The sequence below is a fragment of the Strongylocentrotus purpuratus genome, unplaced genomic scaffold, assembly GCF_000002235.5.
Source record: "Strongylocentrotus purpuratus isolate Spur 01 unplaced genomic scaffold, Spur_5.0 spur5_scaffold_21, whole genome shotgun sequence".
In the NCBI taxonomy this organism is placed as follows: Eukaryota; Metazoa; Echinodermata; class Echinoidea; order Camarodonta; family Strongylocentrotidae; genus Strongylocentrotus; species Strongylocentrotus purpuratus.
This window is the reverse complement of record NW_022145607.1, coordinates 33,726,262-33,751,361: the sequence shown is the minus strand read 5'-3', so window position 1 is coordinate 33,751,361 and position 25,100 is coordinate 33,726,262. Positions and strand designations below refer to the sequence as shown.

Here is a 25,100-nt window from a genome sequence, read left to right as displayed (position 1 = left end):
CTTAGAAAGGGGGTAATTGTCAAAATAAAATGCATTGATTAATGGTTTTCCTAGCTGGGTGAATATTCATGCATAGCTTTCCATTTGCCCTCTGACCTCTCTAATTCTTATTCAGATGCGAAGTCTGGATGCGCGCATTCCTTTTCCTTTGTTCCTTCGTCCTAGGAATTTAGATATGCAAATTTGACACTAGCGCGCATGTGACTGGGTTACGTTTGGGAAAGTGTGAATGTGTACATGTTATACGTTAGCGAGAGTGGTGGGCAGAAGCCATTTTGTTGCGAGTAGAGAAGGACCTGCTGTGTCATCCTTGGGGAGGGAGTACGTTTGACAGTGAAGGGAGGATTTTTGGGCTCGCTGTTCAGAGTGAGTGTGGTCCCCTTTTTTATTGCTGCTTTCTCATTCTGCTGTTGGGAGCGGAAAGAGCAGACAACCGTCCTTCGGACACGATCCCTCCGGGAGGCAGGCAACGGGGTCTTCAATCTACAGAATAACTGTAAGTTTTACCTCTAAGCTCATATCTCTCATTTTATTCACATTTATGACCCTGTTTTATGCCCTATAGTGTAAACGGATGCCTGGAGAAATGTTTTTAGATGTTGCATATGAATATTTGTCTTTAAGTAATTTAATTGGGATTTGTGTCATGTGAAACGACACAATACATGTTTGAAATATTTATTGTTTTTGTAAGTGCCTTTATTCCGGCAGACACGGAAAGTCGGAATGTCAGCCATTTTGAAAGTCAGCCATTTTTACTATATTAAATCGCAGGTAGCCATCTTGAATTTTGATGCAAACAGAATGCATTAACTGTTTCTGTTATAAACATATTTCTAAAAGCCAGAAATAATGTGAAATGTTATTAGCATTATTTACAAAGGCTGGTATGAGATACTGGAAAGGAAGTTTCTGTCTTTAGATATGTTAAAGCTAACTGATTTTGTGTATTTCTATTAATGATGTTTAAGTCAACATTGTATGTTTATATTGTGAGAAAGTCCTTACATGTTAAGAACATTTGTTGATGTATTTTTGTATCAAACTAATATGATAGGATACCATGTTTATTATTGTTTATTGATTGTATTACAGCCGTTTAGGGTGGTGTTCAACCACATTCCATTGATCGACTCTACGAAGTACAAGAGACCGATTTGGATTGACTTCTACCCTGCAATATGGTGAACTCGTCACGAGCCATCGAGCCCTTCGACGCAATTCTCATTCTACATGATTCTACGTGCATCTAACGCGGTGGACATTTTCGCGCACACAATCGTCTGACGCGGTGGGCTTTGTCACGAACTCCAACGTTTTTAACGCGTTATCCTTTGAACAAACACCGGTTTAGTATAATGGCAGCCTTAATTTAATTGACCCTCTTAGGAAGTTATAAGCTGATATATTTTGGATTTGTCAACGCTCAATATCTTGAATTTATGTTGCATCTCGTTGTATTGTGTAATTAAAATCCACACTATCATATTACAACTCATTCTTTCATTGATTGTTTTTATATGTGTGTATCGCCACTTAGACAACCACAATCCTTGTGACAACTACGTTACATATCCAGTGACCAAACTGTCAATTTAGGATTCGCACAGCTGTAGTGATCTCATATTTCGAACATTCATAACTGTCTTATTACAAGGGGTTGGATTGTCCTTTTAAATGTGGCATATCATGATGAATTTCAAAGAGAAATTGGGGGAGAAAAAGAAGTATGCAACACATATCTGCGAATGATTGTTTTAAAACAGAGAATCTCACATTCCCGAGGAGGGGAGAAAAGGAAAGATAGGAAGGTTAAAATATAATTTCTACTAGAAAAAAAAAATCACCATTATAATACAATTTCAATTTTTCTTGTCATTTTCTGGAAGGTTTACAAATTTGATAGCTGGAGCTTCAAATTCATCATTCCTCTTTTTACTATCGTGTGACATTTTAAATTCAATTTAATCAAACAAAAATAAGCGGCTGAATGCATACGCTGTTCTGGTTATGGTATAGCTAGATGATTAATGATTGACATGATTTAGAATTTCATTAGTTTGGAAGTGTTACAAATCCTCTCAACGAAATTTGCCAATCATTTTCCATAGCAACTACAAGGCTAAAGGAAAGTGGATGATGAAAATGACCCAGATAAGCAAAATATAGTGAAAAATTTAACATTAAAGCAATAAGCCTACAAATTCCTTGATGAATTGACGCGTAGTTGATGTTAAAGCCCAATTGGAAATTGACATTTGACGATATAATCTGTCACCCTAAATTTTGACCTATTTGTATGTGCTTGTGTTCAAACGATTGTTTATGAATCTAGAGCTTGTAAACTGTTAGCAGCCGCGTGTCTATAAACGCTTACTTATCTTGATCAATTTCACAACGGATAAAACCATTCAATATCTAACAGTAAGAGACAAAACTGTTTGTTAACGAGCGGATGCACTGATTGTTTTAACAATGAGTGCTAATTTACCTGCGTTTTAAAAAACCTAAAAAAACATATTTTTGTTTATAGTGCATGTGTTTTGATTTTTTGGACAAAAACATGTCAGTAAACAAACGCCCACATTTTTACAGTGTTGTCATTGGCGATTATACGCGTCAACGTTGTTAATGTGTTTGCTTTAACTGAAATAGCTAATGCGTTCTTAGTAATTAACCTGGTTCCTTTATAGGTAAACCGTGGCGTAGATATAGGGAACACAGGGGCCCACCTCCCCCATTAAACAAAAAAAGGAAGGGAAAAGATAAAGATAGAGAAATACATAGAGAGGGCGAGAGAGAGCAAGATAGAGAGAGGCAGGGAGAAAGAAAGAGAGAGAGAGAGAGAGAGATTGAGTTGTGGGAGGAGGTAGAAAAGGAAATAGGGAGGCAATTTGAAAAGGAGATGCTTCCGGGCGAATCGGGTTCCGTCGCCATCGAAAAGCAAAAAAGGGAAAAAAAGAAAGAAATAGAAAAATTAAGAAAGAGAAGTAGAGAGAGAGAGGGACAGAGGGGCAACGTGAAAAGATGATACGCCCAAGGTTATATTCACCCATACTTCAGCCAGAAATAGAGAAAGAACGGTGCCTCCCCCAGCCCCCCCCCCCCCTTCCGCGCCAAAGACTACCACCTCAATAGCCGATCCCTCAATATACTACCATACCGTATACGTAACCTGCTTAATTCAACACCACCAATAATGTAGAGACGGATTTGAGACCTCGAATATTAGATAAAAAAGTGAAGCTTTTTGTTTGGGCGTTGGTATCAATATTAATGGTCATTTTGTCGACCCTTAGGATTTCTGTAACGAGGTTTGTGTCATAGATGGTTGAGGGAAAGAGACATTGCGGCAATCATATATTTTAGAATAAATGGTTAAAATAGTTTTATTCGACAGCAAATAAGAGCGACAAATATTGTTGAAGCAGTAATCATTGTAGAAGTAGTAGTGTAGTAGTAGTAGTAGTAATAATAATATTAGTAGTAGTAGTAGTAGTGGTAGTAGTAGTAGAAGTAGTAGTAGCAGCAGCAATAGTAGTATTAGTATTATTATCATTAGTAATAGTGGTAGCAGTTGTTTTAATAGCAGTAGTAGTAAAATTATAAGATTTTATTGACTCTATCGACCCCCTCTCGGGGCATGGGAGTACAAACATATTTACAACATAGTATCAATATAACAATAGTATAACAATGATAAACATGTGTTAATATGAACAAAGACAAACATGTGATAATATGAACAATGATAAACATGTGATAATATTAACAAATGAATAAGAGAGAGAGAAAGAGAGAGAGACAGAGAGAGAGACAGAGAGAGACAGACAGAGAGAGACAGAGAGAGACAGAGAGATAGATAGATAGAGAGAGACGTTTAAATGATATTTATGATATGACATTAAAGATACTATGTCCCTTTTGCAGCCAACATCAAATTCTATAGAACTTTGGAGGAATTATGAATATGTCATGTATGTCCTATCTGTAAAAGTTAAACGTTACCAGTGTCCTAATATTCAAATTATGCAAGGAAACCCGTTTACTTGCTAAACTTTACTGTCTAACACTATTGAGTGACTGTTTGGCTTTTTTCTTTGTTGGTAAATACATACATAAAATGAGCTGTAAAGGATATATGAGCAATTATGTCTACATCAATAAACTGATTGAATCTTTGCGCAGCATAAAACTTACGACCGTTCGGCACAATGGTCTGAAAATCACACTATTACTTACTGGCTCTATAGCTCTTAAGCCGATTCGACAACTAATAGTCGTTATTTTCTCACTTAAAGACATGTTCAAGCCCCCCTTTTTTAGGGAAGTTCTAAATTAGAATTATCTTTCAAATGTCGTTGGAATTTTAACCTTTTTATGTTTTGGCCTGCAAATGGGACATAATACCTTTAAGAGTCCAACCCGGGGTGTCAGAATGGGCACGGTTCCGCTATCCCTATTTTTTAATCCGTCTATTATGGGGGAGGGAGTCCAATCAGCTCTCCAAACGCTCCAAAAGGGAGGCCCCAAGTATCGTTCATCCATAAAAGGGCCTACTTCGGGGGGGGGGGGGGGGGGGGGTTGGGGGAGAGCGTTTCAACTACAAATCCGAATCTTAGAGATCCAATGTCATCTTGCCTCTATAACTTGGCTGCCATCACTTAAAATAGATACATCCTCATCAAACTGAACGCAAACGAAGATTGTTAAAAACAATAACAAGCTAGATCAATTAATTATAGTAATAGCAGTAGTAGTAATGATAGTAGTCGTAATGATTAGAAAAAGAATACTATTAATGATGATACACGAAAATTCAGATGATGATGATGATCATATTGAAATATCATGTCTATATATATATTTGTATATATTTGATTGTCCTCAGCAGCTTTGGGAAGAAACAATAATACTCAGAGCGTTCTGCTAAAGCAACTCTTAGATAACTATGGACCAATCACAGTCAGACCTGTGCGTGACGTCAGACGATCTACGAATGTGTCCTTCAGACTCCTTCCGGCTGAGCTCATCAAGTTCGTAAGTAAAGTTAATAAGCATCAACTCACTATTAAACCACCATTAATAAGTTTATCATTGAGGCTATTATCGAACATAAATTTTGAAAGGTTATTAGAATATTGGAGTCGTTCTACAAATTGATGCTTATAATCACATTTCCATATACAGTCGATAATGGACAGAAAAAACAGAAAAATGAAAACCGAGAATTATCGATGTTTTATCATAACTTAGCCACATTTATAATCGATAAATGACACATATTTAAAAAGCTTAGATCCTCTTCTTTTATTTGACATAACTCTTAATGATGCATATTTCACGCATGGGTGATTAAAATGAATTTTGAAGAGAGGAAACCAAAAAGTTATTTGGCGGGCGGTATCTGAATTTCAAAGAGAAGATCACATTTCTAGAAAGCTGAGTTTCTGCCCTTTCATAATACCTCAGTCAGGAAATATGAGCTAGGAATAACAAAGTTCTGTTTGTTTAAACTAGTGCTTGCATTTCCATAATTTTATCAAACGAATGCGTTTTCCCTGGCTGCCTGCTGTAGCAACAAACAGAATCGACAAAAGACTTATCTCCGTTTCGTTGACAATTAGCCATGCATGAAGTCTTTCGTCTACGTATGATTGTCAACGAAACGGAGTTAAGTCTTTTGTTAATTCCGTTTGTTGCTACGGCAGGTAGCCACTGAAAACGAATTGAAAAAGCACCGTTTTCGCTCGAGAGCATATAATTGTGTAATCATTTTCCTTTCACCTTTTTTTGACAGGACGAAGAAAACCAACAAGTGAAGCTATCGGCACACATGCGAATGGTAAGAATCCGTTCAGTAGATAAATTTTCTCAACAAATGTATTCAAATTTATTTTTGGGTACACTGTTGGTATCTTTCCTTCATCACAGTTGAGAAGTTGATCTATTGTTCCTTTTAAATATACACGAGAAGTCATGAGCGGTGCATCACCATATCTGCCACATGTATCTTTTAAACAAAGTGGAACAATAATTCCAAACAATTATAACGACACAGTGGCCGTATACCCCCATTGAATAGTTAAATACATGAACAGGAAAGAGAGAAAGGGAGAGGAGGGCAACGTGTAAATAAATTTATATGCCCCCTTCAATATCATCATGGTTTTATTTTATCCAATTTCATCCACCTAGTCCAACCCCCCCCCCCCCCCCCTCCCTTAACTGATCCCTCGCAACTCCACTGACAGGACAAGTAAGATTCAATTTTTGTTGTCGCTCCCAAATCTTGGAAATTATGACTATTACGTGATATAGGTCTAAGCGACAACATGCAAAGTACATGTATCTTAATGGAGATAGTAAAACAAACAAAAAATTAAATTGTAAATTTCCCCTGAAGATTTTTCTTTCGAGGTCGCTATCCTAGTCAAGCATCGCTGGTGGTAGCGGTCTCCTGCACTTTATTCCACAGATAGTTCGGATAATACTTTAACCCTAATAAGGCCAGGGGGGCCATTATGCCCCCCCCCCCTCCACGAGTTTTCTGATTGCTCGGGAACGCATATGAATGGCGCCCCGCCGCTCGTTGACTTTTTTCTTTTGAGTCTTGCGCAACTTTTAAAAGAATTTTTTTGAAAATCGGACCTACGGTTACAAGGTCACGTGACCTTTTGTCTTTGCATGTCAGCCCGAAAATCGCTCATTTTCGTGATTTGTGTACAAAACATATGGAAATGTCATTTTTCCTAAAAACAGATCAAACATGGGTTATTAGGTCTTGTTTGAAGTTTAGGTGGTTGTTTTTGGAGTCAAAATAGTTGAATTGTAGTAAGAAATGAAATAAAACAACAAAACAATGAAATACTTAAGTTAAAAAAACAATGAAATACATAAGAAATTATCAAAACAAGGGATAACATAAGGAATAAGCTTGCTCTTCCAATTTTTTGTCGTATTATTATTCAGAATGGTCTAATGAATACATTTATTGAAAAAGAATGCTTAAAGGTAAAGACCAGTATTGGAAACGCCCCAATTTCAAAAAATGAAATGGAAGCTCTCATTACCAATCATGTGAAAGAATATGTTTTGACTAATACATGATGATAACAAATTTGCCGGGAAACCGCCTACTAATTCATATATTTGGTAAATTCATTTCTCTCATGGTCTGTGAGATATATAGGGTAGTCCCATATACATCTTTCTGTGTATAGTGCATGTAACTTTACGAAGAATGGGCCAAATTTCTTATCATGTTGATGATTCCAGAACCTTGCAGATGCTAGATGCTAGATGATCAACCTTTTCTGATCGATTCCACAACGTTTCTTTCACAATGCAATCGCATGACCATAACTGGTCTTTACCTTTAAATATGAATAATATATGATTTATGGGTAAAAATGTGATTTTTATGACTTTATTTGCATAAATTACCATAAATATGCAAATGAGTGAATTTTTCAAAAAATTGAAATTATCATATTATTCTATACACTTCACTTGACATGCGTGCAAATTTTCGCGGCGATCGGCCGCTTTGCGGCCGAGATCTTCAGGGGGGGGGCCATAATGCCCCCCCCCGGCCGTACTAAGACCTCAAATAGCCCGGCCTTTTTAGGGTTAAATGTATGAAATGTGTTATAGAAATATCAAGATCGTTATTGTATGTATTTATGTAAACGTTTTGACACGAAGTTATTATTGTTTGTATATTTTGTATTATACCTTACGTTAATATGTTCTTTGTTGTTCAGTTATTGTATTTGGAAAAATGCAGAAATAAAATCAAATGAAAGAAATATCGTCTTTTAGATCACATGATTCGCAGTTCCAGTCCCGCCGCGTCTTTTGGCTAGACATTAATCAACAATTGCCACTATCCAACCAGGAGTAGAAAATGGATACCTGGTAGGAATATATTATTCGAATGCTTTCAGCGCATGAGGGCAGCTAATTGGCTAAAGCCAGGGTAATTCCTGATAATTCAAGATAATTTATTGTCTGATTTACAAAATACAGAAATTCGTCCTCCACTGGCGAGTGACATATACAAACAACATAAACGATATATAAATACATTCGAGGATACAAAGAAAATACAACAACAATAATAATAATAATAATAATAATATTAATAATAATAATAATAGGAATAGCAAAACTGACATGTAAAATTAAAAAACTGGCATTAAAAATCGAAGCTCGAGAATGCAAAGAATGCATGAAATAGATGAAATAAAAGTGCTCTGAACATTCACCCCTTATGTCCCAGAAATTATATATATATATATATATATATATATATATATATATAGGATTTTATTGAAATCAAAAAATTAAAACCCAAGAGCAAACAGTCCAAATACTGACAACTGTCTTGGGTACAAAATAAAATTTAAATCAAATATACATGATAAAATAGCAGTAATGAATGAATACATAAGTTACATAACTTAAAATATCTAATAACTAAACTATTATCAGTAAATATTGCAAAAAAGGGCATATGTACAATAACAACAATACGTATACATCATTACAATTACTGTGCAATTACCGAGCTGTGCAATAACTAAAACGAGAGTCCATTAAAAAGAAAATTAAAATGCTTAAGACTGGGTTTAAAAAGATCAATGGTGAAAAGAGGGGAATATGTCAGCGAAATGTTTTTTTTTCTTTTAAGTATTTAGATGGTACAAGTAACATACAATAAAGAAAATTCCAAGAGAGCATACACTCTAAATCCATGGGGTAAAATATCGCCGAGGTAAACACAAGAGTGCTCAATATTATACAAATAATGAATGGTTATGAGTTCAATAGTGCGAATATGTTCATGAGTTGAAAGATTAACATTCTATTCAACGAGGCGTCAGCCGAGTTGAATAGAATTAACGTTAATCTTTCAACGAATGAACATATTTGCACTATTAAACGAATGAAAAACATTCATTATTTGTTTTATACAACATCGAAGAAGACCTAATAGAACGTTAATCAACAAATTATGCTTTACTCCTTATAAAGATAAATTACAGTTCGAGTCAAGCCTTCTCAATTACATGCAGATTGCCTTCGCGTCAGATACACGCAGGGATACGCGCGCGCACATGCAGCAGAGAGGTACGCAGTCTGCATATAACCAAAAATGCACGGCGCATATAACCAAAAATGCACGACCGTGCAATATACCATCTATTGAATATCATGTGACCAACAATTGTCCAATCAAATGACAAGGATCCACGTAGGTGTTGTATAATGAGCAATAATGTACTTTTTACAACGTACAAGTCTCCTATATTGAGCAAACTCTGACTATTTACTCTTTTTTTTTCCTTTTTAAGTTTTGCTCATTCTTGTTGAGTAAAGTTTGCTCCAATTTTTGTCTATTTTTAGTTTTGCTCATTCTTGATGAGTAAAGTTTGCTCCAGTGGCATTAAATTTTACTTAACTCTGAGTAAATTGCACTCCCAGATTTACACTGCCTCCACGAAAAGCCCTGCACAGCACGCGGCCGCATAGGATAAAAAACATGTGTGCATAATACATGCATACGGTATATACTAAAGGCCCTGGCCCTATATAGATCTAGTATTAGTACACCAACCAACCTGAGTACACAGCGGTGAAATGGCGGACGACAAAGTTGCTTCGTTGTTGAGGAAATGGGAGCTGACCGACCAAATCGTCAATTTTAGAAGTAAGTATGCATTACCAGTAGACCAGAGTATATATTTCTTTCTAATTCTTCAACATGATTTTTTTTTTTGGTACTGTCTGATCGGGCACTGGGTATTGCAGCTCGAACGCCCAGCCGTTGTACTGGGTGGCGCAGCCCCGGGCTGAGCCGGCCGTGGTCGCGTGCGGTCCTGTCTCCTAGCTGGTACCTGATTTTGGTCTGTGCATGCTGTGTCTAAGTTAAAACTAGGTCTACAGCAGTACAGCTTTTTCTTTGATCTTGAATCAACATTGTATAGCATTTATATATTTACTCCATCTGATCTAGATTCTAGGCTACTGACTAGACTCTAACTTAGAGTCTAGGCCTAGACTCTACATGTATGTATGATAATTAAAAGACTGCCGAAATCGGAAGACTTCCGAATTCTGAGTTTGCCCGAAATGATATGAGATAGGGAGAATTGTTTATACCAAACAAAATATAACAAAGATAAATCCTCTTTATTTATTTTTTTTCCTACAGGTGTTTTTTGTTTTTGTTTTTTATTTGACTCGAATCATTAAGAAGAAAGCTAGATCCTACAATGTATAGAGCCGAGGGGTCTACATCTAACTTAGATATAGACCCTAGATAGAAATGACTGAAGTAAAAATGCGATTGTCATGTATTCTGTATGGATTGAATCACACCTAGTTAATCATCGTTGTATTGATAATTGATAATTTTTTACAAAAAGTGGAATTTACCATATCTTTTTCTTTCCATTTAGATTGTGGCATTGACTCATCAGCATTCAAGCTGCTTGATGCAAGTCTTGTGAAGGACGTGATCCCGCAGTTGGGTCCAAGACTTAAATTCATTGACCGTTTTGATAACTGGAAGAGAAAGGTTAGTAAGCAGCCATAAGATATTCCTGGAAAGAAAATGTTTTCGTGTTGCAAATGTGTGAAATCATTTGAAAAAAGTGGGGATCTATGGAACCATTTAAAGATCCATAACATCAATACGAAGACCAGAACAAAACTTGTGTGTCATGTGCAAGAATGTTTTAAAACATTTTATCATGGTTATAGCTACAAGCGGCACTTACAATATCATGATTCCATTGCACAAAATGTCAGTGATGAAGATTCTCATGGAAATGCTGTTTCTGATGATGAAAGTGTATCAGATCAGTCAGAAGTGCTGCCAAATGAAAAACCCAACGAGGAAATATCAGCAAATATCAAACATTCTGTTTCTGAATATGTAGCAAAACTTAAAAGCTCTTCCCTGCCATCATCTACTGTGCAAAGCATCATTTGTGACACACGGGAGCTGCTCAGGAATGTAAATGAAGCAGTTCTACAAGTGTCAGCCCCCGTCATTGAGGACATAGCTCATGATATCAAACCGTCAGATGATAAAATTGACAGTCTACAGTCAGTCCTCCACATGGTGAAAGATCCATTTGATTATTTCAGTTTATCTACTGTCCACAAGCAAAACCAATATGCCCACGAATGTAAAGTTCTTATTAAGCCAGAAGAAATTGTTTTGGGCAAAGCATACAGAGAATGTTTGAATGTGCGTACTGGAAGGACTGAGCAAAAACAAGTTGATGAAACTTTTCAGTATGTGCCAATAGGAGACAGTCTTAAAGTGTTGTTGGAACAACCAGGCTATATGTCGGTCATCAGTCAAGAAAAAGACTGTGCTGGTGAGAAAGAAGTTCTTCAGACTTATAGAGATGGATCATATTATAGGACTTTTGAAGGGAAACAAAACTGTTTGGATATTGAATTGTTACTCTATAATGATGACTTCGAGACAGCAAATCCCCTCGGTTCAAAGAAAGGGAAACACAAACTTCTTGGAGTCTATTTAACTGTTGCTTCTTTGCCCAAGAAATATCAAGCTAAGCTTGAAAATGTACTTTTGGTCGCTTTAGCAAAATCTTCTCTTGTGTCCAAATATGGTGTTAATGCTGTTCTGCAGCGTATTTCTGATGATCTTGAAGTTCTCTTTACCGAAGGTCTTCATATAGATAGTCCAGATGGATTCAACGGCACCATTCGTCTCAGACTTCTCCAGGCAGTCGGTGATAACTTGGCTCTCAATACCATACTTGGCTTTGCTGGAAGTTTTAGTGCAAACTACTATTGCAGGTTCTGCAAGGCACTTAAGGCAATATGCAGAAAACAGGTAGTTGTTGATGAAAGGTTACTTCGTACTAAAGAAAACGTTGATTATGATATCAGTTTAAAAGATGTATCCCAAACAGGACTCCGGAGATCATGTGCTCTCAATTCACTGAGCTATTACCACGTATCACAAAACTATGCTCCTGACCTGATGCACGATTTCCTAGAAGGGTTACTTCCATTTGAGATGAAACTTGTCCTGTCTGAGCTCATACAACAGGGCAGATTTAGCCTTGATGAACTAAACAGTCGTATTCGGTCATTCAGCTACGGCGTAACAGAACACGCAAACAAGCCCAGCCTCATCCTTCAAAGTCACCTTAACAACCCATTTGGAGCAAGTGGTCAAAAGGCATCACAGATGAGCTGTCTTGTTGAATTCATACCTCTGATTGTGGGAGATAAAGTTGAAGAAGGGTGTAAATACTGGAGGTTGTTCACAATTCTTCTGGAAATCTTCCAGCTGGTCATAGCACCAAACATTAGCATTGCTGTTACCTACTACTTGCAGTCAAGGATTAGTGAGCATCATCAGTTGTATTTGCAACTATTTCCTGATAACCATCTCCTCCCCAAGCATCACAATCTTCTCCACTATCCCCGAGCAATGAGAGAGCTAGGTCCTTTGTCACAGTATGCTTGTATGAGGCAAGAAGGAAAGCACAAGCCTTTGAAAAGGTGGGCAAAAACTTGCAATAACTACAAGAACATTGCCAAAACAATTGCACGTAAACACCAGGAAGATCAAGCATTCAGAATGCTCAAGAAAGAAAACATCAACAGCGAATGTGTATGCATCCACAGTTCAGAATTTGTTAAAGTGTGTGATCTTGATAGTGAGGCAGAAGTATGTCAGCTGTTGAGCTGTGAACCTGATGCTGTACTAGAATTGTGTGATAAAGTAACATTTTATGGATACACATACAGACCTAATATAATGTTGCTAACTGACTGGTGTGGTGAACTACCATCTTTCTCAAGAATTGATTGTCTTATGAGAAGGCAGGATAGACTATATTTGATGATCCAACCATGGAAGACAAATTACTTTCATGATCACTTTCAAGCCTATGTTGCATCAGAAGATGAGTTGGCTACACTGCAGTTGGTTGATCCTGAAAACCTGTTTGAACACAGACCTGTTCATGCAGTGAAGAGTCATGGTATTGCAGATCATCGGTGGTACATTCCTACCCGATACATGCTGTCATAACTGCATCAAAGTTAACTCAGAGCCAAAAGTGACTTACAGGTACAATACACTGTAGTTTCAATTCCTCAATACCCGTTCAAACTTATGTACTTTCTTTCAACGAAAAAATGTGTATGTACATTTTTTTTTCTTAATACATAGAACTGAATATTTAGAAGGAGCAAAGTAAACCCCTCAAAGACATTTTTGTAATTTAACTTTGATCATCCATATCTCTGTTTACTGTAGCACTTCTATGCATCATTATACATTCATATAATAGGAATGTCAGTTCATTTCCATTTCAAACAATCAATCAGTAATGAATCTCAAATAATGGAAGGTATAAAACACCTTAAATGTAAACACTATTAGTTCAAAAGTGTTTAATTATCTTTAGGATACAATGTTGGCACTCATGCAGAACCACTTCAATATGACAAGATCAATTACACTCTATCTATCCTAAAACAAATTAAGAAATTTGCCATCGACAGTGAACACTAATTTTCACTTTTGACATGGTACCGTAATTCAGTTGTCTTACACATTCCACAGGGAATAATTTTCCTCAAATTTTTTGATTAGCAATTTCAGCCGATGGATAAATATTTCAAATGCAATTCTGTACATTTCTATGGAAGAAAACTGCTACACAAAAGATATTTTGTATAGCAGTCATGCAAAAATGCATAGCAAATTGCGATGCGATACCAGGAAAATTATTCCCTGTTCCATAATGTTTAATTTTATAGCTATTTGAACTAGTACAATCAGAAGCATCTTTTCAAAGGAGAATAGACATACATTACAAGTACATTTCAATAATTTTGATTTCAAGTAAAATGATGTGAAAAATCGAGATAATAATTTAAATGTTGAATTGCAGAAACCTTTTGACAGACTGTGTATTTTCATCCTTTCAGGATAAAGCAAACGATTCTGCAGAATCTGTACTGACAGGCATGCAGATGGGCTGGGAGTCACCCGAGCTGTCTGATGATTTCATGATATCAGATGTGGAATCAGTTCCTTTCGACCTTTCTCAGGCTTCAACTATTGCAGTAGATGAAGATTCATGCTCATCAGTAGTCAATGATTTGAACAGCAGCAGTGACACGCCACCACTCAAGCGCCAGAAAGCAGTAAGATACGTAAGTTCACATTTAAAAAAAAAATTGTAATTCATTCAGTCTAAATAATTAGGCCATATTATATTATTTACGTGTATTTATATCATGGCTATTCTAAATGTTCTCTAGGTTTTCATGGTGAGTGAGTATTCACAATTGAAAGCTTTCGTTAAACAATCACAATTCCGCTAGCGCCGGACCCATTTGTGCGGTTCCCACTGCATAAAAAGCCAGTTGCACTGAATGATTCTTTGAGTTATACTCCTGACGACGAATAGAGCATACTGTTCGAAACATGTCGAGTCGATATCTCCTTTTATAATAATAATAATATGGATATTTATATAGCGCCGGTATCCGCCAGGCTCTGACGCTCATGGCGGAAATAATACTATAGTTACAAATACTATAGTTAACCCTTTCAAGAAACCAACCGTTCTTTACAGAAATAAACTCAACAAGGAATACCAACAGTTCTTTTCAGAACTAAACTCTTCGAATTTGTGAACTGGTCACAAATTTTCTGATCTTGATCTTTTTCTATTTTTCCTCTTTCCATTTCATTTCATTTTTCAGTGTTTTCAACACCAAAACAAAAAGCTAAAAACGTATCAAATTGAAAGCTAAAAAACAAGTCTTGTGTTTGTGTTTCTAAATTCAAATTCCATTGCATTCACTTCCTTTCCTTTATTCCTCTAATTGCCCTATAAGTGGGTCCCTTGAAGAAAGATACATGTATATCAACGGCCTTTTCCCTAAGGCTTACCACATGGCGTTAACGAAAGCTTTCAATCAGATCTATTCTTTTTTTATGTGGAAATAAAAGTCTACCACTCTGTGTGTCCCTGAGCAAAGTATTTAAGAGCCACGCTGTCTATGATGTTAAGTTCAGAACAATAATAAAAACATTGAAATTGTAAGTCCCTTTAGAATTCAGAGATTTAATTAAATTGACTCCCAGTTGCTATTTTTATCACCAAGGTCTGTTGAAAACAAAGAACACTCTATCTGCTGGGTAGCACATTTTTTGCATGTTATTTTGAGCTGTGATTATCCCATTTATTACTATGCATGCAAAATCGATCAAAAATACATGCACTGTATCTGTAAGAATCCCTTTTTAGCAAATGCTTTTGGAAGATGTTGAAATGTGCCAGAAAAGATTTAATACCACCTGTACTATTATGATAAAAAATAAAAAAAACACACACACAACATTTTCTTAACTCGTGCAATTCTGATTTTTTTATAGGATGTGGGTGAAATTCTAAAGAAAACCATGGAAGGAAGAAAAACGTTGGAGGAAGTAACTCGAATGAAAGTCTGCGCACCACACAACACTCGTGTCGTCTGTAATTTGTGTACAGAGCACCTTGTAAACTTGCATGGCCTAAGGTAATGAATGTTACATGTATTTGCAATGGCTCATATGCTATTGCCTTGTTTCTGTCTGCATTGTGCATTCTTCTTCTTTCTTTTGCAAGAAATCACATTCACTTTACAGCAAGACTTTGACCTTCCTGACTAGGTCCCTTTCTCATGTCCAGTTGATTTGAAAATCCTCCTTTCCCTCATCAGGCATCTCATTTTTCAAAGTATGGTATAACAGGGCTCTGAAGGATATTTGCCAAGCTTAAAATATACCTGCTACTAGTAACCTTGAGTCAAGTGAGACAACAAATAACAAGGCTAACACCGCATATTGTATGGTCTATGGAGGATGGAAGTTTATTTTGGAACTCCCTTCCAAATCATTCAATCTGTAGATGAAAACAGAGAGAATAAAAACACATTGTTTAGTGCAATACTCAGAGATTTACATCTTCTTGTCTGCTAATAAACATATATCGCTTCATGGAATAATCAGTTGTCATGAGTGACTTATTTATACGTCAATAGTAGCAAAATTATGTTTTCTTTAAGAATTCAGAAAATCACAAGCTTCACTTGGTTTTAAGAAATTCAATTAACTAGTTGACTAGAAATTTAACGTCCTGTGGAAATACCGAAATCTCCTTAAAACACATGCAATGTATAATCTTTCAAATGTATGATTTTCATTCAAACTACCTAATTTGCTCTTTACTGCATTTAAACCAAACTAAATCCTGAATAAATAAACCATGCTTAACAAAGCACTAAATAACCTTGAAACCTCTTGGATGGTTTATATATAACAATATTTCCACTATTCACATATGGTCTTTGCTTTTTCTTAATCATTAAATGACATGCTTTATTACTGCTGCATTGTTTCTTTTTGTGGCTCAAAAGAACATCCAAATTAATTTATCCAGAGCTCATTCCAGATAAATCTGACCGAAATGAAATATGACCTTTGCCTATCGACCTACATCTTGACTGACCAAAATATCTTGAATACAAGCTCAGGCAAAATGCAGCTTAACAGCATTCATTTATAAAACCTGTTTAAACATTCAGCCCTTTTCTCAGGCATTCTTTTGTTCCGTCTGTTCTGTATCCCTTTTAAATACATGAAACCTACTAAGAACACAAAATGGCTTTCAAAATACATCTTGTACATTGTACCAAATTTGACATAGCTTAATCCTACAAATCAAACCTTTGTTTTGTACCAGAATTTCAGTACTTTTGTAGGCTTAATCTTATCAAGCAAACTAGACAATTTTACTCTTTGTTTATGAAATTGACACTCTTCACTTGCTAATACATGTAGCGTAGCGAACACATTAACGATAACTCTGTGTAAATAACAATTTTGACATCAAACTTCAATCTCAAAACATCGTATCTAGAATTTATCAAATTCCTTTCTCTTTCATATCATTATTAAAGATATTTAACTTTCATATTACTTACTCTTTGGGCGATATTAGCCTCGACAAATCAGGAAATAAAGGTAAATTTGCCGTCTGCAAATTCGTCAAACTTCTTCATCGTCAAAGTATTGTGGCTGCAAAGTAACCTGGGAAATTTACGGTGTCTTTGAGAACGAAAATATGGTGTTCGTGAAATTCAATAAGAAAAAGAACTGTTTCACCGAAACATTGGGGCATGCACATTAGGTTAGCTCAAACCACATCCTTTGATTTGGAGTAAGCTCAACTACACCACAATAATTTCATTCTAGACACTGTTCCACATGTGTATTTTCTAACATAAGTACATGTACATTAAACTGTAATGTTAATTTCTCTTACTAAACAGACCTGGCCCTGACATGAAAGGGGCAATGGCCTCCTCAATCATCGCAGAGTTCCCCTTCCTGAAAGATCCAGCTGGAAATGGAGATGTGAGTAGACAGTTTGTGGAGACTGACTTTGTGTCAGTATTTCAATTAAAACTCATCTGTGGCACATATCAGTAAAGTCCTTTTAGTCCAAAGAAAAATTTCTTGTTACTCATTAGAATATTGTGATAGGAAGCACATTATTAAATTTTCCCTTGTGCTTCATGATGGAAGTTTCAGTTTCAAATGTTCTGTCTGTGAGTTACTTTCATCTAGCTCTTTATTAATGTGATAATGGCCTGATTAATATTTTATATTTTCTCATGAACTTTGAAGATAGTAATTTATTTGAAGTTATGGCTATATAGTTTACTCCTTGAATTGTTACATTATTCATGCTAATGCACAGGATTTTTTTTTTAAAGGAGGAATGGTACTTCAAAAGCTCCAAATGTCCTGCAGGTGGTAGGATAGAGAATAGACTCAAGTATTTAAGAAGAATAACAGCGGAGAAAGACAAGAAGCAAGTCGGGGTTGGCAGTCCTGAGGATATAGCTTCATCATCTTCCAGTGAGGATCTAGCATCTCCTCAGATGAATTATGGTATGCACTTACAGATGTTACCAATAATTTCCAAAGCATATAACAGTCTAATGCAACCTGTTGAATTTTTACTGGTCCAGTTCAACTGGAACAGTATTATTTTGTTCCAATTTCCAGAGTTACCAGTTGAATTTTTACTGGTGTAACTGGTCCAGTTGATTCCGGTTCTCCTTTTTGGATAGTCAAGCAGGCTTAAAAAATACTTGCCCAGTAGCAAAAAATTTGTTCCCGGGGTTCAAGCTAAGTAGTAAATAACCATTGTTATATGTAGATTGTGTTAATTTTCATAGTTTGGCCGCCATGGGCATGTTTATAGCAAAACTTAGAGAAAGGGATCCGACTTTCTTTGCATTTTTCGAGTTGAATGTAATTTTGTATTTCCTTTTTGTCCCATTGAAGTACTAATTTCTTTGGTTGGGGTCTGGCAAATGCATGTTATAGCAAAATCAGCTCTTCTTGAAGGGAGTAAATGCTGGTAATGTGACACTCTTTTCAATTACAGGTAATTTGGCTATGTTGAATCTTTTGGGACCATAGAAATCTGTTTTGCTTGGGAGAAATTTAACCTAGAAGAGTATACATTAACACATGTTTGCATAATCTGGTCTTAAAGATTGCTTTGACTTGGGCGAATATTTGACGTATGAAAGGTCGACTAATCAGGTTTAACTGTATTAAAAAATAAGTCAAATACTACCTGGTAAAACCTTGTTTACTTTGATACTAATTAGCAGCCAAATTAAATTTTAATGCTGCCTGATAAAACATACAGCTTAAAGTTAGAAAAATACTAGGATGAACAGGAGGTTCATCCATTTTAACTCGGGCTTGATTTGATAATGATTGATATCTTAAGAGTTCCATTATTATTGATCAGATCTTGCAGACATGAAAGTCATCACTGAATGGTTGAAAAGTCATAACACCCCCCAAAAAGATGTTGTGGCCAAAATGCAGCTGACATCAGCATATAGAAAGGACTTTGTACATTCAACACTGCCGGGAAGTTCCAGGAAAAAGCCTTGTGTGGCTGAAGTGCTGGATGAGTTTCCACATCTCCTTTCCCCTGGAATGGTAAGTAAATGTTTCATTACCTTTGTTAACTGTCATTACGGTTTAATAAGCAGGTCCCTTATCTAACGAAATCAAGATGAAGGATATTAATACAGTCGGTTATAGATGTATGTATGTGATATACGCATGTACACATAAAAATAACTGCTTTTTCTGTTATATCTACATGGAGCATTCAACAAAAACAAAAAAAAATACCTGCACACATTCTGAAAATGACATTGTATGAAGAACTCCTCAAGAATCGTCCAGTGAAGTGGTTAGAAAAGTAGGTTAGGGTCTTTTTTTTTTTATTTCACCCACTTTATTAATTGTCCAGACATGTTATCTATATTTTCTTTTTTATCTTTTTTTTGTTGATTTCATTCCCAGAGGAATTCCATGATTCAAAATGTTACATTTAAGCAAATTTGACTGGGATAAATTTTGATACAGTTTATTCAATATCTATTTAATTTGAAGTCCTAATCTTGTAAATATGCATTCACCCACCCAAGTATTTGCTGGATCACATTGCAGACTGTGCACGACTTGTTTTACTTGTACTATTCTTATGATTTTCATGTCAAATTGATGCAGGCCAATACATGGCCAAAAGAAGAAAAAAAATACACCCGTAAAAAAAAGACAATGAGATATGCATGCTATAGATGTTATCTTTCTGATTCATAGATTGAGCAAGACTACGAAATGCTGTTTTCGGGGAGAGGAAAGCACCTCTATACAAAGTGGCCGGTGGTGTCTGCGTGCATCCTAGAATATGCAAACCGAGTAAGCCCAGGGTGGAAGGCCAGATTTAACGTTCAGCATAGAAAAGACACAGACTTCAGTCAAGGTATGATATTGTTTACAGATATAGTAAGCAAATTGGCAAATAATTGTACTGCTCGCTTCACCATCACCCAAAGTTTTTCTGTAGTTCTTATTGTGTTATGAAGAAAATCTATGATTGAGTAGTTTGTACCAAAATAAACAAGTTTTCAGATTAAATCTTATTTACATTATGTTTGAAGAAGGAACAAATAACAAACCCATATATACATCGGAAGGGGGGAGGGGTTAATTTTGACTGTGCAGTTGTGATTCCATCTATTTTTTTTTTTTTTTTTTTCATTTATAGATTTCAGCATTAAAAGTCGTCACAAATATTTTTTTTTAAGTCGATGGATACAATGAAGGCCGAGTCAAATAGTGCATGGAAATATGATAAACATGTATCATCAGTCTAAAGAAATTTTCTTTAATATTATTGATACAGATGAGAGGATGAACCTGGCATTTTGCCTTCTCTCGCATTTGTTCCCTGGAAAGAAGTCAACAAAGGGAGGAAGAGCTTCCATCCAAGAAGCCTTGGATAATTTCATTGACTTTCAAAAGGTAATTATAGCAATGAGAAGATTCATGGCCATTCCAAAAAAGAACTGTTTTTTTTTTTTTGGTAGATTGGGAAGGGGAAGTGGTTAGAAGGTAAGAAGGTGAAAGTGTGAAGCATTACATGAAATAGCCCTTCTCTCAAATTTTGTGGGATGATACATTCTATGGCAAATATTTCACAATGGGCTGTGGATATATGTGGCACCTTAGCTGGAGATATTTCTACTTATTTTTGCAACTTTCCAAGACACAATATCACTATTGTTTCTTTCCATACCCAGGAATAACTAAGTTGGTCGATAACAATGTCACTGTATATTTAAAGATTAGATTTAATGGTCAGTCAAATAAGTAATAATACCCCCTGGATAATTTCTGATGCACCTAACATTACATTTCAACTGTACTTCAGCATATGAGAGTGTGTTACAAGCAATTATTATGCACATTTCATGGTGGCAATTTTTTTTCTTTTCTTTCATGTCAGGAGGGGACCAATGTAGAGGCATACAAATCTTCGCATGGGAGGAACCAACCTTTCATCCTAGCCCTAGGAGGACACTTCTGCAATCCAGCTCAGACTTTTGTTGTATTGGAGCACCACGTTCTTGAGCAGAAGAGTCTCGTTGCAGCTGTAGATTTGTGCTACAAGATCTTTCAGATCTTTGATCTACAGTATCCATGCCAGGCAAGAGCAATGTGGGTCGTGATGGACACCATTGCTTTTGATGTCAAACCAGGAGCTCAAGAGTCTGGTGCAGTGAGAGCCTTCAGGGCATATTACCATTTCAACCAGAAATAAAGCCTTGGAATGTGTTGTTCTATCAACAGGCCTTTTGAAATTGAAATGATCACTTAGAAAATTGTCATTAAAAAGAAAACAGATTTATGAACCCCAAACTATTATAATATTTTGAAAGAGTAACTCCTCCCACATCTTCGGTACCATTTTTGTGTGGTATGTGTTTACGCTTGGATGAACATAGCACATTGATCAAAAGATGTAAAAAGTGTCAGAGTAGGGGTGTAGTTGAAATAACCCCCCAAAAAACAACCCCACACATATCAAACTGGTGTAACTTTTTAACGGAACAGTATTGAGCAATTAACTTAAAAGAAGTGTTCTTACACCTAACAACTACATTCTGTGTAAAAAAATGAGATAGATCCATGGAGCCATTCACGAGTGAGCACACGTCAAAGAAAACAATGATCACTTTTCAAGAGTATCAATAGTCCTTTTTATGTCTATAAGTGACCATTTTCTCTTTGATGTGTGCTCACTCATAGAATAACTTGATAGATCAATCTAATCTTTACACAGAATTTAGTCGATAGGTGTAACAGCACTCTTGCTAAGTTACTTTGCTCAAAACCTTTTCGTTAAAATGTTATGCCACTTTGATCAGGATGGAGTTGCTTTTTTGTTGTTTTGATTTTTTGGCACAAGTCGAATTATACATGTTCGCAAACAATGCACCATGTTCAACCAAGCGTAAACACATTCCACATTAAATGGTGACGAAGATGCGGGAAAAGTTACTCTTCCAAAATATGTATAATTTGGGGTTCATAAATTGGTTTTCTTTATAATGAAAATTTTCTAAGTGTTTAGTTTTTTTTTATTCACTTGGTAATGCAGCACAGTTTTTAGATTTACAATTCCTGTTGTTATCTTAGGATTTTAATAACATCATATTCATGTTCTTTGGAAAAACCAATCATACAGAAAGATGCTTGCAATGTGCTCTCCATTGTTCTCTCAAATAATCAACAACTCTTCGAATTTGTAACATTTTGAATTAGCATTGGTTTTTATATGAGGGCAACTCTTGTGTTGCATATTGTCCTGGGCATGTTTCATTGTTGTAGTTATATGCAGCCAAAACGGTAACAGCATATATTGAGATTTTTATTGTGAACCAAATTTATGGCTTATGTACATGCCATTTTCTGTATTTGTTAATTATATATATGCCAATACAACAAAATTCACATTCCCATGTGGCCAGGACTACTTCACACAAATGGGGCAAACATCATGGTTTTTGCGAAACCCATAAACTGGCACTGGTATGAAGCCATTCTACTAATTCTGAGTGGATATTGGGTGTGAGTGCATGAGTGAAAAAGCCAGAATAATAGTGACCACGGTTTCTATCAGCTACATTTTTAGTGTTTTTCTTTTTGTAAAAACAATGAGAAATTACATGGAACAGATGCTTCAGCCTTCTTCAATTTTAACACAAAATTGCATACTCTTTCATGCTGCGAAAATTTGTTAGAATCAGCTTGAATATGAAAATTTTTGAAAAATGGAAGATTAAAAAAAATTGTATTTTTTCTTTCCTAAGCGTATTAAGTGTTAAAGAACAAGAGCCATTTTTTCTTGTTTGCTCTGCAGATTATTGAAGTTCTTTTGAAGTCAAATTTTAGAGGGTAGACTGTAATCATCTGATCATTATCTCTAATTGCTAAATACAAAAGTGTCTTATTTTTCTAATTATGCAACTACCTTTTACTTCTTGTTTCTACAATAATAAATGTTGGGCTTCTTTTTTTCTCCCTTCTTTTTTTTTTAGGCTGAATTTCCTTAGATTTCTTAATGTTCTGTGTTTTGATATGCATTTTAATATTTGCTTTCTTGTGTTGCATATTGTCCTGGGCATGTTTCATTGTTATAGTTGTATGCAGCCAAAATGTTAAAAGCATATATTGAGATTTTTATTGTGAACCAAATTTATGGCTTATGTACATGCCATTTTCTGTATTTGTTAATTATATATATGCCAATACAACAAAATTCACATTCCCATGTGGCCAGGACTACTTCACACAAATGGGGCAAACATCATGGTTTTTGCGAAACCCATAAACTGGCACTGGTATGAAGCCATTCTACTAATTCTGAGTGGATATTGGGTGTGAGTGCATTAGTGAAAAAGCCAGAATAATAGTGACCACGGTTTCTATCAGCTACATTTTTAGTGTTTTTCTTTTTGTAAAAACAATGAGAAATTACATGTAACAGATGCTTCAGCCTTCTTCAATTTTGACACAAAATTGCATACTCTTTCATGCTGCGAAAATTTGTTAGAATCAGCTTGAATATGAAAATTTTTGAAAAATTGAAGATTAAAAAAAATTGTATTTTTTCTTTCCTAAGCGTGTTAAGTGTTAAAGAACAAGAGCCATTTTTTCTTGTTTGCTCTGCAGATTATTGAAGTTCTTTTGAAGTCAAATTTTAGAGGGTAGACTGTAATCATCTGATCATTATCTCTAATTGCTAAATACAAAAGTGTCTTATTTTTCTAATTATGCAACTACCTTTTACTTCTTGTTTCTACAATAATAAATGTTGGGCTTCTTTTTTTCTCCCTTCTTTTTTTTTTAGGCTGAATTTCCTTAGATTTTTTAATGTTCTGTGTTTTGATATGCATTTTAATATTTGCTTTCTTGTTATAAGATGAAGAAATTAAAAGATCTTTTTGTAAACTACACACCGGCATTAAGGTACCGCCTGCTTTGTAACGTTATGGAGTCTTTTTCAGATATGTTTTTTTTTTTAATTTGGACAATTATATACTGGCATATATATTCCACTTTTCTGTGAGTTTCATGCATACTGGTTTTGAGGCTCTATTTATATGCATAATTTCATAACATAACATCATTCCGTCTTGGCCTTGGAGTTCATTTTCAGCAGAGTTTAAAGATATGTCCTGTAAAAAGGAACATTGGGGTCCATGATGACATTACCAAATAAAAATTGATTTACATAATGAATTGCTAATTTATGACTAAAATGACGTTTACACATGACACATATGAAAAAGGACACATGGTCAAATTTGATGTAAAACATCAATTAAACCACAAGGAGCATTGTGAAAGGAGTTTTCTGGCCTTATTTTAGTAAAACGAAAATTACCTGAAATTTGAGTAAAACACACTTTACTATTCACTGAGTAAAACAAAGCTCAATAACGGGTAAAATATTACCCATCTAGTTGATTAAAAACCTTTACTCAATTCTGACCATGTGCCCATACGACTTCATTTGGAGTAAAATTTTACTCAATATTTCTTAGAGTGTAGAGAGAGAAAAAAGTAAGATATAGGGAGAGTATGAGGAAAAAACAGAGGAAAGAACAAATGAGAGCGAGAGAGAGAGAAAGAGAGAGAGAGAGAGAGAGAGAGAGAGATGAGTCGCATGGAGTAGAACAGAAAGGAAATGTGAGGGAGAAAGACACTATGAATATGACTGACAAAGAAAGCGGACAAAATATACAGTTTCTCATGTAGACAAAGGAACATCCCTTCACTGCTATTATGTACAAATGTGTAGAACAGGTGACACATGCACCTTTTTACATAATGGCAGTGAAGGGATGTTCCTTTGTCTACCTGAGAAACTGTATATTTTGTCCGCTTTCTTTGTCTGTCATGTTCATAGTGAGAGAAGGTGACAGAAAACGAGGAGTTCTGGATGTGAAGAGATGAAATAGAGTACAGGCTATCAAGAACAGTGACTGTACGTGGTAAAAAAGACAAACAACGAGTTATCGACATTCGACATTGCAAGCTAGAGATAGATCCTATGATGTTAAAAATTAGAGTTAAAATTATGCCG

At 35.6% G+C, this 25,100-nt stretch overlaps 2 protein-coding genes and 1 long non-coding RNA gene across 5 annotated transcripts in view; 2 read left to right on the top strand and 1 right to left on the bottom strand.

Annotated features, from left to right (window-relative positions):
• The first annotated feature begins 4,480 nt into the window (after positions 1-4,480).
• The window catches only part of LOC585863 (neuronal acetylcholine receptor subunit alpha-10-like), a 34,412-nt gene continuing 13,792 nt past the window's right edge, over positions 4,481-25,100 (top strand). The window contains exons 1-3 of the mRNA XM_030994342.1: positions 4,481-4,538; positions 4,895-5,040; positions 5,801-5,845. Coding sequence (XP_030850202.1) covers positions 4,481-4,538; positions 4,895-5,040; positions 5,801-5,845 — 249 coding nt within the window. The remainder of the gene's footprint in view (positions 4,539-4,894; positions 5,041-5,800; positions 5,846-25,100) is intronic.
• Positions 9,282-23,967, top strand: LOC115928034. 3 transcript variants are annotated; one of them, XM_030994565.1, is made up of 10 exons: positions 9,282-9,715; positions 10,467-10,585; positions 13,999-14,226; positions 15,458-15,600; positions 17,395-17,479; positions 17,842-18,019; positions 18,897-19,093; positions 19,766-19,928; positions 20,352-20,470; positions 20,955-23,967. In XM_030994565.1, the coding sequence occupies exons 1-10, from the start codon at positions 9,646-9,648 to the stop codon at positions 21,267-21,269; spliced, it is 1,617 nt and encodes a 538-aa protein (XP_030850425.1). In that variant the 5' UTR covers positions 9,282-9,645; the 3' UTR covers positions 21,270-23,967. The 3 variants fall into 3 exon arrangements, with proteins under 3 accessions (XP_030850425.1, XP_030850424.1, XP_030850427.1); XM_030994564.1 differs by lacking the exon at positions 9,282-9,715 and having other exon boundaries at positions 10,259-11,881; XM_030994567.1 differs by lacking the exons at positions 9,282-9,715; positions 10,467-10,585 and adding an exon at positions 11,765-13,132.
• On the bottom strand, positions 15,911-17,399 carry LOC105439337. The gene is made up of 2 exons (XR_971264.2): positions 17,047-17,399; positions 15,911-15,965 (listed from the first exon to the last, which is right to left on the bottom strand). It is a non-coding gene; the product is annotated as an uncharacterized LOC105439337 (long non-coding RNA).